Raw genomic sequence first — 13,995 nt, 5'->3', positions numbered from 1 at the left:
TTATGCACACATAGTTCTATCAACCTTTCTGAAATAAAATGGGACTTGATAAAATTTATAGAGAATTCAAACATTTCAATAATTATACTTGATACTATAAAATTGAAATAACATTATTAGCAACTTTTAAAGAAATAATATACAGGTAATGCAATACAAAACAAAGAGCCAATACATTAGCTCATATAATTTAAGAATTTCCTTACTAAATTTTGGTCAGAAACTGCTGATGAATAAAACAACTGTGATTACTATTACAATATTTTTAAAATTTTATTTCCATTTCATGTTTTGTAGTATGTTGACTATAGTGATTAAGCTCTTTGCGAGCTGAGTATTTCCAGAATGTTTTTACTGCTACTTTAAATTCACTGTCTAGGTACAGAAAAAGCAGATTTTAAATAAGATTACTAACAATACATCAGGGACTTTTGTCTTGAAAACTCAGAATTTTTAGAGTGAATAGAAAGACACTTCTCCTTTACATAATTGAAAACAAGGTTTGAGAAAATGACTCATGCCTTCATTTTCAATTTATTTTGCCCCAGAATGTTTGCCAACACAAGGCACATGCTAAGCCTGGCTGATGGACAGGGTGATTTTGAATTAGCCTGCTGGCAACACAGACATTCATTTTTCAGAAACATATTGTTCTAAGTAATGCATTAAAAAGTTTTTCTCATGTTAAACATATCTACAAAAGAATTATTTTTATGAATGATTTCAAAACAAGACCCACAAATTCACAAAGATCCTGGAGACCTGCAGGGCATGTTTTCCTGATGAGATATTATATGACTAGAATCTCTCTGTTATTGTCTGTCAACCGAGGTGCCTCAACAAATTGAAGAACATCAGGCCAGAGCCTAGAGTAAAGGAAAAAGGCTAGAAATGCAATAAAACAATATGTTCGTATTCTTTTTATTGATTAGTTAAGAAGAATGACTTTAAAGTGCTCAAACTGCCCTTCTACACATATAATTTTGTAACAAGATCATAGCTATCTGTACCATTTAAGCATCAGGACATAGCTTACTTAATCCTGGGATTTCAACAGATGTACCTATTTTCACTAACTTTGAAATTCAGAAAAACAATGATTTCATTCCTTTGGCTTTATTTTAGGAAGCGATCTCACTTTTTAGAGGTGACTATGGCATCCTAGTCATGTTCTAGTCCATTCCATTCTGAAATGACTGAAGTGAATCCTACTCTGAACACACTGAAAGGCAATATTGAATCTTGACTGTGGTGAAGATAAGAAGTTTGCATATTCTGACTGAAATTATTGGGAGTCTCTGAATAAGCATTCATGTGCATGTCTATGTATGTGTCAGGATGAGATCAGTCTTTTAACTAAAACAACAAAGGAAAAGTTATAAGTAAATATTAAAAAATACCTTGAAAGTAAATTGCTCATTGAAGACAGGATTAAGGGTTTTTCGGTGGACTTTTGTCTCAAATTTCTTCTTCTTATCAGGTAGCAGAAACACTTTCACATAAGGATCAGATGTACCCCCCATGTCCAAGGCGGGCAGTTCGGCAGCCTGAATGATCCCTACCAGCAGCTGAAATAAATGACAGAATGGAGCAAACTTAAATATTAGTGGAGATTTGGGAAAAGATCGATTTGTTCACAATGATGCATATTGTGATTTCTCCCACTTCTATTTATTTTTAATAAACTCTTATTCTCTTGTGAATCTGAACACAGAAGGCAAATGAAGTGAACTATGTAGACTTCAGAAACCCAATTATGACAGAGGCAGCCTTTGGGAAGCCTAGTTTTAAGCAAAAAAGAGGCTTTTAAAAGGTTGCTGATTGCAGTTAAATATGGAATTCATTTTTTTGGTAAAAGAGTTGTAATCAAATAACTTTCCAGTTGCTAAAAGCCCTTGTGCATTGTTTTTCTTTCCAGGGCATGATTTGTAAGTGAAAATACATTGTTAAGCAGTCACAAGTTTGTAATTATAAAGTAGGAAATTTTATTCTTTAGCAAAGCCTCAGACCAGCTGAACAGAAATTTCTTAGAAATTGGGTGGCGTTTTGAGATAAAAAATAAGATCTTCTAGTTTCTGTCATATTTGACCTTCACTTGTGTGCTGGCTACATTTATTTTAACTTATATAGAATGATTATTATCTATGAAATTCTGTGTTTAAATATAGGACGTGGAGTGAAAGAAATGTAATTTCAGCTTCATAGACAGGAAGGGAGATTAGAGGTGAGGTTTTTTAATGGTGAGTAACTATGCTTCTTATTTTTCCCAAACACCACAGAACTATGGTTATCTACATTTCTTCAAGTCTGTTTTCTTACCAATACGTTCTTAAGCCTCATTATGGATATTAACATATTATGACATTGTTAATATTTTTGCAAAGAAAAAAAGAGGCGTTAGTAGACTATTAGAGATACTCTGCCATTAGAGATTTTGTGTCAACAGACTGATTTAGATAAACACAGGAAACAAAGTAGACTATTATTGTTATTCAAGAGATATATGCTATTCAATAAATGCAGTCACACCACAGGTTTTTCCGTCACAGCCTGAAAATCTAAGTTCATGCCTTTTCAGCTAGCAGAGTAAAAAAGCAATTCACCTCCTTAAAAAAAAAATGCATATCCATTTTCATTTGCGACCCACTGTATTCTTAAGTGTATTTTGGCTAGGTGGCTCGATTTTCAACATGGACCAATATCCTGAATTATTATGTTTTTTCTATTTTAATGCTTCAATGTCTTTTTTTGTGGCATCATGATACAACAGTAGCAACAAGAGTGCTAGATCATAGGTACACAAAACACAGACAGATGGTCAAAAAAAAAAAAAGCTAAAAAATAGACATCAGATTAAAAAGCTAAAATAGCTAAAAAATAGGCATCAGATTAAATAGACATGATTAGTAAAGCAAATAGTCTGTCTCTTTGTTTGCTAAATTGGTATTTGGTATTTGCCTTTATGTAGCAATGCAAATAAGCAATATTCTATTTCCTCATCCTCACTTTTTATAACCAATTTTCTTTTGAGTAGGGAAAATGACAGAGAGATGGCTTAAACTCTTTAGAAACTAGATGGTTTATAATTTAGAGATTTTTGGATATTCTGTTAAGAAAGAATGGAGTTACTTTTTCCAACCTTATTCTGACTTCTGCCTAAGAGATAAATATCACATTTATCTCTACCATAAAGCTTCTTAATGAGAATATGTTAGGATTTTTTAGTTTTGGTAAGAAAACATATATATTTGATCAAAAGTTTATGGAGCTTTTCAGACTTTATCTTCCTGCTTCTTAGGAATCACTTTATAAATCAAATTAGTTGAGAACATTTGGGAAAAATCAATGAATAGTAATTTTAAAATTCATCAGTTTCTCAGAATAAAATATCTTTTTAGATTTGATGTTTGCTGGAAAGAGAATAGTAAATGTACTGTCACTATATTTAGTAAAAAAAAGTTGTGTTATTTATTTTCTTAAAAATACTGCTTTATAAAATGATACAGTATTAATAATTAAAGTTAATGTAAAAGCTTCAAAATTATGACTAACCAGGATGAGACACCAGTAGATTTTTCATTTGAAAATATGAATGGACAATACATGATGAGAAAAATATTGGATGCATATAGAAAGTCAGATTAAATTTTTGGAAAACATGTTACGTATTAAGACCAATATAAGTTGTCCTTGATCTTTTCTAGAATATGTAAACAAGAGGTTTTGCTCCTAACCAAATCCTGATGCTCAAATTTTGGTGGAAGTTATAGACATGACCACAAATGTCATATGTAATTAACTAGAATTGGTATAACTATAAACCTGTACCTGTAAGCCAATAACATAGTTTTCTAGAATGTATTATGTAATAACTAGCCAGGCTCTAATGATGTTGATCAAAAAATTACTTTTAATATGACAGCGTATTTATATATTCTTTATAAGGAACCCTCTGGAAATTTCTGAAAGTGAAGGCATTATTTGAACTGTCAATTCCTAAATAAAGCACAGAATTTCTGCAACTGCTTAGAGCTCTCACAGCATTACTGACTTTGGACAGTCATCAAAGATGAGCATTAGTGTCTTACTATTTATTGTTCATTCCTCATCAAACTGGAAATCAATAACACATGCTGCATTGCTAGTAACTGTATTTATTTTACATTTATCAGTTCTTCTTTGCCCAAAAAGATGAGTGAAGCAAAATGAACTGGAGAGGTTTAAAACCTTCTTAGTTGGAGAAGAGCTATGTCTTACAGATTTTTAAGAACCTGATCTCTAACTTAGCCTATTCACCTAATTTTTATCCAACTTTTACATTTCTTTAACAATTCAGAAGGTAAGGAACATTTTCATCAATGTCGTGGATCTGGGAATGTCTTCGAATTAAAGAGTTTTCTTTTTTTAGGGGGTGGGGGGTTCACAGGTTTTATTATTATTATGCTTTATAAATTGCAAAGAGTTTTCTAACAGTTATCTTTCAGCAATCTCTATTTTTTTTTTTGCCAACACTTAGTAAAAGGTAGCCAATATTATCATGCATCTAGGTGACATTTCACGATTTTTTGAGAAATTGAAGCAAAAATGTCTATTTTGTTACCTTCTTTAGTTTTTTTGCCATTTTTTGGGCAATATTTCTAGGCACTAGAAATCTAGTCTCTGGTCTTCCCACTCTTAGAATTGCTATCTCATTAACACTAGGAGTTTCAACTAGCATTGTATAAGGCAATCCTGTTTTTAAAATTAATGAACCAGAGTCCATTTTTCATCTCTGATTCCTTATCAAACCATTAGATGATTTTTCAAAACTTTGGCTGTAATAGTGGCCCAATTCAAAGGCCCCTAGCCCCTGTCTAGTTCTAAATCTGTTAAGTCCAAGGAAGGTTGCTGCAGCTCAGGCTGAGGGAGCTGAGGCAAGGAGATTGTGGCAAGAAGCTCTCAGAAGCAGGCCGACTGCTTCAAGTTAATTTGTATTCTGTCTGCCTGTTGAAAGTGCCACAAGTAGATGTAATCGGTTGAATACTGTAAATTCTAATTACCAGATGTTAAATTAGCAAGTTGGGGACTGCCTGTTCTTAGAAATTATTTCATCAATAGCTTTGATAATTGCATTTTCCCTCACAGCAAACAAAACATTTAAAAAAGTATCTTGCTTCAATTTCTACTTCGTAATTTCAGAAAACATAATGGAATTAGAAGACATTTCACCACTTCAGACCTGGTTATTTTGGAAATCATAATCCAGTGAATACTGAAGTTTTCCCAGTTTCTCCTCTTCTTTAGGTTCTTCTTTTTCTTCTCCATCAGTCAACCCAGTTTCAGCGTCATCATCCTTGAGGGCCTATGTGTAGAGAAGTGGATCACATGTAAATTCCACTAAATTTCATCAAAATTCAAATTTAACTGGGCCTGTAGTTATACTTCCAAGCTGTTCGAAGCAAGCAGTAAGATGCTGGAATTCTGTTTGTCTGACACACATTCACATTTGCTGCTTACATATTTTTTAAATTCCATTTGTGCACGGAATTTTTTTCCCCAATCAGCAAGCAAAATGGAAGCGATGGAAGAAGCCCCTCAGAATATTGCAAGCAAAAAATGTAACATTGTTGCAAAGAAAGTGTCAACTTGGTGTTGTATTTGGTTCTGATAAAACCGCTGCTTTCCGAGGAAAGATAAACATGCTACTAACCAGGCCAGATTTCACATTCATGTAGTTTAAAGAGATGCTCAGCATCATATAAAATATCATCGCTACATGCAGTGGAATAATTAATATAAAAGGCATGTCCTTTTGTTGACTTATTTCCTATGATAAAGATAGTTCAGTAAGTGATCCTCAGAAAATTTAAATTCCCTTTGTTTCACGTATACATTTATAATGGTGTGAAAAAGAGGAAAAAAACATGCCACCAGCAAATCCATGTTTAGAGGAAAGTTCACCCCACTTCCAGTTTCAGTTTACCACTTTATTTTCATAACAGCTCCACCAAAAGCTGGGCTGAATTAAATTGACTTAAGAGTCTATTTGATATCAAAAGATAAAAAGAGGTTTGTAATTTTGTCAAAAACAAATTGGTATAAAAATTCATTTTGCATTTAAGAACAAAATCAGTTGTATTGAACTCTCAAAACTCAGTCTAACCAATTGAATATTTATAACCTAAAATGTAAGTGTACTATAAATGGAAATACTAGAAAGCTCATTATCTCATAAGTTACATTCAAATGCTCTTCTTTTTTTAAAAAATCAAAATATATGATGTATTTTCCTATCTTGCAAAAATTTTTCTAAAAATATCAAAGGTTACAAAGGTTATAAGTACATGAAGCTTTGTTTATAGGGATGTGCAATTCTTATTGCTTCAAGTAATTAGAACAATTAATTAAAAATTTACACACAATCATTATTCAAAATAAAAAATAATACAAAATCACATTATCCTGACCACTTGTGAGGTTGAAAAGATTAAAAACTTTTATATTAACCATTTGTATTTTTTATTCTGGGGACTGCCTGTCCATATCCTTCACTAATTTGTCTATGTGTTGTTCACCTTTTACTTATCGATTTACAAGGGCTTTTTGTATTTTAAAAATTTCAGCTTTGTTGTTGTGTTCCATATAACAATTATTATCTTCTAGTTTTATGGTTTAGCATTTTATTGCTGTTTTTGTATATGTATACACACACGTGTATTACTGTAGAATCTCACAGAAATCAAAGTGGACATAACAGTCGTGGACTGTTTTGTATCTCTGACAAAGTAAAGGAATCTTAACTCTTGTTAGCTCTCAAATTGAATCTAAGAATTCTCATAGAATTCAAATGTAAGAAGCATAACCAGGCTGTAGAGAGGCATCAGTCAGACTGCAGTTCCTTCACTCTGCTACCCTCACATCCAAGACTACATAGTCGTTTTTCTCTGCTGTATTCATCATTCTCAGGAAGGAGTTTCTCTGTTCAATCCACCCACTTACTTAGGGACCTTCAGTGGTGCTTCAAATGGCACCCTCAGTCCTTGAATTTACAGGATTTCCTAATTTGGCGTCACCCAGTTAACTCTAATTTGATTCTAAAAAACTGAGTTCTATTAATCTGTATCACAGATTAATAGAACTCATTCAGGTGGAAAGATCATATAAATAGAATTGAGCTCTTGTCAGAGATGCCTCCTCTTTTTTGGCTGGAAATTTCTTAAGAGCCTACAGTGAGTTTGGAAAATTGAAAATTGCCGTCATGATATACATCTGTGTAGAAACATTTTCCAATTTGGTTAGCTACAAACCATTTCATTTGGAAAGTTTAATCTACACTTGGTTGTTTCTTTGAATATAAAATGTTGACTTACTAATAGCTAAAGGCAGGAAACAACATGAAAATATTTTAAAGTTTCTATTAATTGTTTAACTTGTGCACAAGGGGCTTGGTCACTAAAGGGAACGTATGATAGTAAAGTGACAAAAAAAAAAAAAAAAGACTGAGTTTAATTAGAGAATTTTAGGCAGTGGAATCCCTTTGCCCTTTCAAAACCTTAGCTGTGTATAAGTCTTTAACACTGCCGTAGTTGTGCTTAGGAAATTGCAGCTTAGGTAATTTGCCTCCCTATAAGATTTTGTTTTTTAAAAATAATAGCAAACTATTTAACACATATTTCTGTTTGATAAATCTGCATGTCACTCTATCATTATAATAAAACAATTCATTGATTAAAATACCTTTTTAAAAATCTCTTTCAGAACTGACAATTCATGTATCATGTTTCAGGCCCAGTGCAATTTGAAATAGCTGAGATATTAAATCCCCTTCTCCCTAAGTGATTTTTGCCTGAATAGAAGGCAGGATCATCTCTACAATTATTCTGCATGAAACAGGGCTAAATTTTTGATAATTTCTCACTGCCACTGTTCATCACTGAAGTGATTAAGTCTATTCCTGTCCCAAAGGCTGAGCTTAAGCAAGACATTATCTGTACCATCACATTAAATTCAGACCTATTGTATCAGTAGCTATTATAACATCTCAAGAGTACTATTTTCCCCTCCATGGAACAAAATTTGGAAGAAAAAGCTGGTAAACCCAGTAGTTCTGAGGTTTGATAAATTTCAGTAGAAAAAGCTGGATTGGGAACATCAGACCTCATTTTAAAGTTCAAAGATTAGTGCACATGCTTATGGTTTGCTTTGACATTCAACAGGTGCTTTGTTTGCAACCATCAGAAGGAGCATTTGTTCATTGTTAAGTTACATTGTTCAAATTTGGATTTAATAAGGCATGCTAGAAAAGCAGCACAAGGGACTGAATTTCTTTCAGTATCCATCAACTTAAAACTTGAGCTTTCTAATACTGTTATATTTAATCCGTTAGCATGCTCAAAATGAGAACACTTTATCTTAAAAAAAAATCAATTTAGTTCAGCCTCTTGATGTGTGTCAGAATGATATACCCTCAGCTGTGGAGCCCCAGGTGCCAAGGCCACTAAATGTATCTGAGCGTTGACTAGGGATGTCTAAGTAGCAGAGGAAACCTACCGCAAGGGACAGTCCAGAACAGTCATGAGACACAACACAGATAAGGACATAGAAGGAAGAAATAAAAATTAAAATATCCACACACATTAGTGAAAACCATGGAGAAATGACCTTTCCAGACCTATGAATTTACAAGCGAATATTTTCCCTCTGTCTGGTTAGTGTTCTCCAATTTTAACGCATATGCAAGAACACAAAAATATATATCTTATGCAACATAAAGTATCTATACCTTTTGTAGTCATTGCAGAATATTTAAAAAATCTTCTTGGTTAAAAAACCTTCCTAAAGAGACATGTAGCCATGAATATTGAAATCTGAATTTCTGTGAGTTTGATATGAACTGAAAGATAAAAAATGTATTCATTGTCCTACAGCCTTTATATCTTGTATATAGAGCCTATATATATATATATATATATATATTTCTTAAGATTAAGAAATTATATCTAAAATGTCCATCACATATGCCTTGTTTTTAAATGAGAGAGGCATAAGCCATCTTTACTTTCTTCCCCATGTTCACTTCAACATTGTGCTTAAGATGTTTTGAAAATATAATTATTTAATAATAATTTTAATTTGTATTTACACTGTTTCTAATTTTGGGTGATCTGGTGATCATCATGTGATTAAACATCCTCTTAAAATCTGCACATTCTGTTTTGCTTTTTTATCCTTCCTCTTCATAAAATGATGGAGCCCATTATTAGCTACTTTTGTCTGCTTCAAAAAGTATCATAAGCTATGGTTATATAAATGTTTATCACTGGAGTGTATATTCATCTGTCCAAATTGTATCTTATTCTGTGCATTTAATTGTTCATAACAGTAAAATTGAGACTACTTAAAATGACTGAAAACATCTTGAGTGGCTGAAATTCTAAATAATTTGTGATAACAGATTATTATAAACTATCTCTGACTTGTTAGTATTTCTTTGTTTGAATCATTTTCTCTGTCCCTCCCACCCAAAAAATAGATCATCAATGAAAAATTAACCCCCATTAATTCTCTATATTTGAGATCTTGGTCATTTATCCAGGTCATAACAGAAGTAATAAACACCACCACTATGCTGTCAATTACAATCTTACATTGTACAGAACAAATCCCATAAATATTATAGATTTATTGTCCTAGGAAGAAATGCTATAGTTATCACTTTACATTATTCAGTAATTTTAACTAATTCTAGAACACAAGGGAAACCACATTCAAATTTTATGATAATTATGAAAAAGATAGTAATCTATTGTCAAATTATTGTTTTCACAATATTGCTAAAATTAACATACATATTATTCAGTCCATGTCCATCTAGTAGTTATTTCCATACTTACTTCTCCCAATAAGTTGTTTAAAGAAATCTTTATCAAGTCCTGCTTACTATGAAAAGTTTGGAAATAAAGTAAGACAGGATTTAAAATTTTAGTTTCTATTTAAATTAACTGAAGAGAAAAATCTCTATTAGACATCTGTAGTTGGATATTTGTGCATGGGCTTTATGACTGTGATAAGAAATTGCCAGAAAAATCAAACGCTTGCTACTCCAAGCTCAGGCCAAAACTCTGTTGAGTGTGAGTACAGGCATTCCATCCATTCCATAGCTCCAAAAACCAAACACAAATGCAGGGAGTAAAAAATGAGCCTTTGTGAAATTATTACCAATAGATACTATAGTGTCTTTGAGGAAAGAGTTTAAAACTTAAGCTGGAAAGGGAAGTTAGTGTCCTGAATGTGTTATGAACTAGGAAACAATGCAAATGTATTTAAAATGCCTGTTGTAACACCTGATTAAATTGTTCTTAAGGAGATTCAGGTTTAAGAGTTAGATTAATAATAATACTATAAGAGGAACTTACAAAACTGCCTATGTATTTTTCTATTCGGGAATAAATAAAACTTTTGTATTTGATGAAAACAATTGATAATTGAAAATGTTATTTCTATGAAAAATTTGTACATTTGCATTTTAATTTTAAAATATGAATTAAATATTCTTTAGAAATATTCAGTATGAATATTATTTCAAAAATGAAGAGGTGTTTAATAATTATCATTAGTAATAGTAAACGTTATCTTGAACCAAGTTGTCCAATTAATTTAGCCAAAAACAGATAGCAACATGAAATACATCCAAATAGCTTTCTTGGGCTTGGAAAGATAACCCAGCCAAATGGATTTTATAACAAAGGGTTATGGTTTTAATTGTCCTTATTAAATTGAAATAAGAATTTTGTCTTATAAGAAATAAGAAAGAAAACTTTCTTATAAGGGAAAAATTCTGTACTGTCTTGATATTTAGAACTGGCTCATATTTCTCTCCCTTCTGCCATACAACTCATTATTCTTGAGAACTAATTTTTCAGCTGGATGGATATGTAGGAAAGGCTGCTTTCATCAAGTTTGATGAACAGCTGTGAAACTCAGTTATTTAACAGTGACTGTGAACAGTAGAAATTAGAAAGATCCCCTGCCCAGTTGCAAAAACACTCAGGCACTCTTTCATTTCTCTAACTCTAAACAGAATGAAGACTGGTTAAACAGATGTAATCAAAATATTCAGGCATCATTCTCTATGCCAAATGCATCAAGATGAGCCTGATGATCATGGATGCCCTTTTCTGTTCCATTTGCTCAGGAGATTGGAAAACCCTTCCAAATGCCTCCACGATGCTTTGGGATCTAGAACAGTGACTGAAAGCCTTGCAAAGCATCTCACAATGCTATGGGTCCAGAAGTTGTTTATTTCTGTAATATACAGCATAAAATAATAAACCATTTGTTTATTTTTTTCTAAAAAAAAATAATCTAAGAAGCAATGTATAAGAAATACATTACCTGATCTTTCATTGTCTTCCCTAAGTCTTTCACATCTTTCATGTTAATGGCATTCTTCCCTCCTTTTTCCTTTCCCTTCTTCTTGTTTTTCTTTTTGAACAAACATTTCTTACAGATACAAAAGCAGCAGGTCAGGACTAAAAGGACTGCGACTATGGCTATTGCGATTAAGGCCCACGGTGGCACTGAAAGAAAGAAATGCACAGAGAGCACTGGTCACACAACACTTAGATGCGCAAAAGCTTTTAACTCATGGGCTATAAAGATATTCATTTTATTTGCATTTTTGAGCACCCATTAGGCTCGAGGTACACCATTCCTCAGTACTTTATCCATGTTGTTTTCTCCACTGAGTGTATTGCTTCCTTTCTTTCCCACTTTGCCCTTCCAGATATGTCAAATATCATCTCCTCCTTATTGCTTTTCTTGACTCTCCAAGCTAGGTTTCTATGAATGCATCTCGTCACTCATTTAGACCCAAGCTTTGGAGTTCAACCACTGAGTTTAAATCCTGGCTCCACGATTTACTAGCTGTGTGATCATGGGCAAGTCATCTAACCTCTCTCTGACTTACTTTCCTCATCTCTAAAGTGGAAGTAAACTGGTAGGTGCCCCATAGATCTTTCTGAGTATTAAATAACAAGATGCAGTGCCTGGTACATGGCAAAAGCTTAATAAATAGTAGCTGCTATTGCTCATCTATAAAATACTATGTGTTATATTCCTACGTTCTGGCATGGCGGGGGGCAGATATTAGTCATATACATAGAACAGCAAATGTAAAGCCGTAACAATAGTGAAGATTCGGAAGAATTACCTGGTGATTTGAAAGTCAGTCATGTGGAAATGTATGCACTGAGGGTTCTCTAGATGTGGGTGACGGTCATGTGTTCGGTGACTCTTAATCGAGGTTTAGATTTTGGCATGGCCACTTAGAGGCTCTGTGACTCTGCTCAGTTTGCTTCACTGTTCTGAGTTTCTGTTTCACCTTTGTACAGTGAAGATTATAGTGGTACCCATTTCATCTGGCTTGAAGATTAAAGGGATTAATATGCTAAAAAGCTTTGAATGCATCTGGAACATAGCAAGAGCTCAATTAATGTTAGCTAGCATTTCTTTCTTTCTTCCCTCCTTTCCTTCCCTTCCTTCCTTCCTTCTTCCTTCCTTTCTTCCTTCCTTCCTTCCATCTTTTTTTTTTTTTTGATGGAATCTTGCTCTGTCGCCAGGCTGGAGACTGCAGTGGTACGATCTTGGCTCACTGCAACCTCTGCCTCCCGGGTTCAAGTAATTCCCCTGCCTCCGCCTCCCAACTAGCTGGGACTACAGGCCCGCGCCACCATGCCCAGCTAGTTTTTGTATTTTCTAAAGTACAGACAAGGTTTCACCATGTTGGCCAGGATGGTCTCAATCTCCTGACCTTGTGATCCACCCACCTCAGCCTCCCAAAGTGTTGGGATTATAGGCGTTAGCCACTGGCACTTGGCTAATGTTAGCTTTCATTTCCTTCTAGTCAAGGCATTGTGGGAAAGGCAGAGAGCTCAGGATAAATATGTAAAAAGCAAGATAAGTACACTGAGGAAAGTTTAGTGAAAATGCAAAGGGAATGAAAAGAGGAAAGATGATTTTTATACCAGAGGAGAGGCTTAGGTTTCCAGGCTTTTTAAAATAATGAACATATCTACATAAATATACTCAAATAAACATTTAGTTTTCTATTACAGTTTTCCCTCTGCTAAAGGTTGATACATTTTCTTATTTGGTATGCCTTACACCATGTGCTTATAAAAAATAGGTGACATGGAAACATTTAGAATTTTGGTTAGACCATGTGCTTATAAAAAATAAGGTGACATGGAAGCACTTAGGATTTCAGTTAGATTGGAAGGGAGGTATTCATGATACAAATCACAACTATTGAGATTAATCAGAAGTGATTAGATTTGTCTGTTGCAATAAAAAATAGCCAAATAAACATTAGAAGAACCAATGATTGCTGAACACCAGTCAGGAGTACTTTGATAAAGCAAAAACACTTAAGAATTAACCTCTCTTCAAAATTGAGAAAATTTACTCTCTTTGCTTTCCTCTGCATTTAGTATCATTGTGCAGAATACTCACTATGCATATTATTCCAGCTTATGACTGGATCCTAGATGTTAACCTAAGGACATAAAACTACCACTTTTGAAATTGTGTTTTCAACAAAAGAATACTTACGTGAAAGTTATAGATAAACCCACACCCAAAGATGTTTTCTCCCAGTTCTCTAAACTTACTAAACAATGTAAATATTAAAAAAGTAAAGTATTTTATGTAACCAATGATATCATTCATAATACGTCGTGTAAAAGCATCTATCTCCCTTGATCTAGTGAAAATCCTGTCATGCATGAACAAGAGAGTGTTCATATTCATTGCAGGAAAGACAGCATTCATAATGACCCTTCATTTTGAACCTCGTAAATTATTCTCCCTGTTGGACTTGTGTGGTGATAGTTGCTCAGAGAGCTACATAAAAGTCTCTTAAATTATACTAAGACAAGATAAAGATGATTTGACAAGTTCACACAAAAAAATAGTGAGAGCAAAGGAACGTTATTTAATCAAAGGGAGTTAAAGAGC

General features: G+C 33.4%; 1 protein-coding gene across 6 annotated transcripts in view; it reads right to left on the bottom strand.

Moving 5' to 3' along the window:
• SYT1 (synaptotagmin 1) overlaps positions 1-13,995 on the bottom strand; it is a 566,059-nt gene that overhangs the window by 147,367 nt on the left and 404,697 nt on the right. For 4 of the 6 annotated variants that reach the window (XM_032296338.1, XM_032296345.1, XM_032296354.1 and 1 more), the window contains 3 exons: positions 11,374-11,558; positions 5,219-5,341; positions 1,401-1,568 (listed from right to left, as the gene is read on the bottom strand). In XM_032296338.1, coding sequence (XP_032152229.1) covers positions 1,401-1,568; positions 5,219-5,341; positions 11,374-11,558 — 476 coding nt within the window. The remainder of the gene's footprint in view (positions 1-1,400; positions 1,569-5,218; positions 5,342-11,373; positions 11,559-13,995) is intronic. The other 2 variants (XM_032296355.1, XM_032296356.1) reach the window with 1 other exon arrangement.

The sequence above is a fragment of the Sapajus apella genome, unplaced genomic scaffold, assembly GCF_009761245.1.
Source record: "Sapajus apella isolate SASKATOON/1434 unplaced genomic scaffold, GSC_monkey_1.0 scaffold2, whole genome shotgun sequence".
Classification (NCBI taxonomy): domain Eukaryota; kingdom Metazoa; phylum Chordata; class Mammalia; order Primates; family Cebidae; genus Sapajus; species Sapajus apella.
The sequence above is the reverse complement of the archived record's forward strand: the minus strand, read 5'-3'. Positions and strand labels throughout refer to the sequence as shown.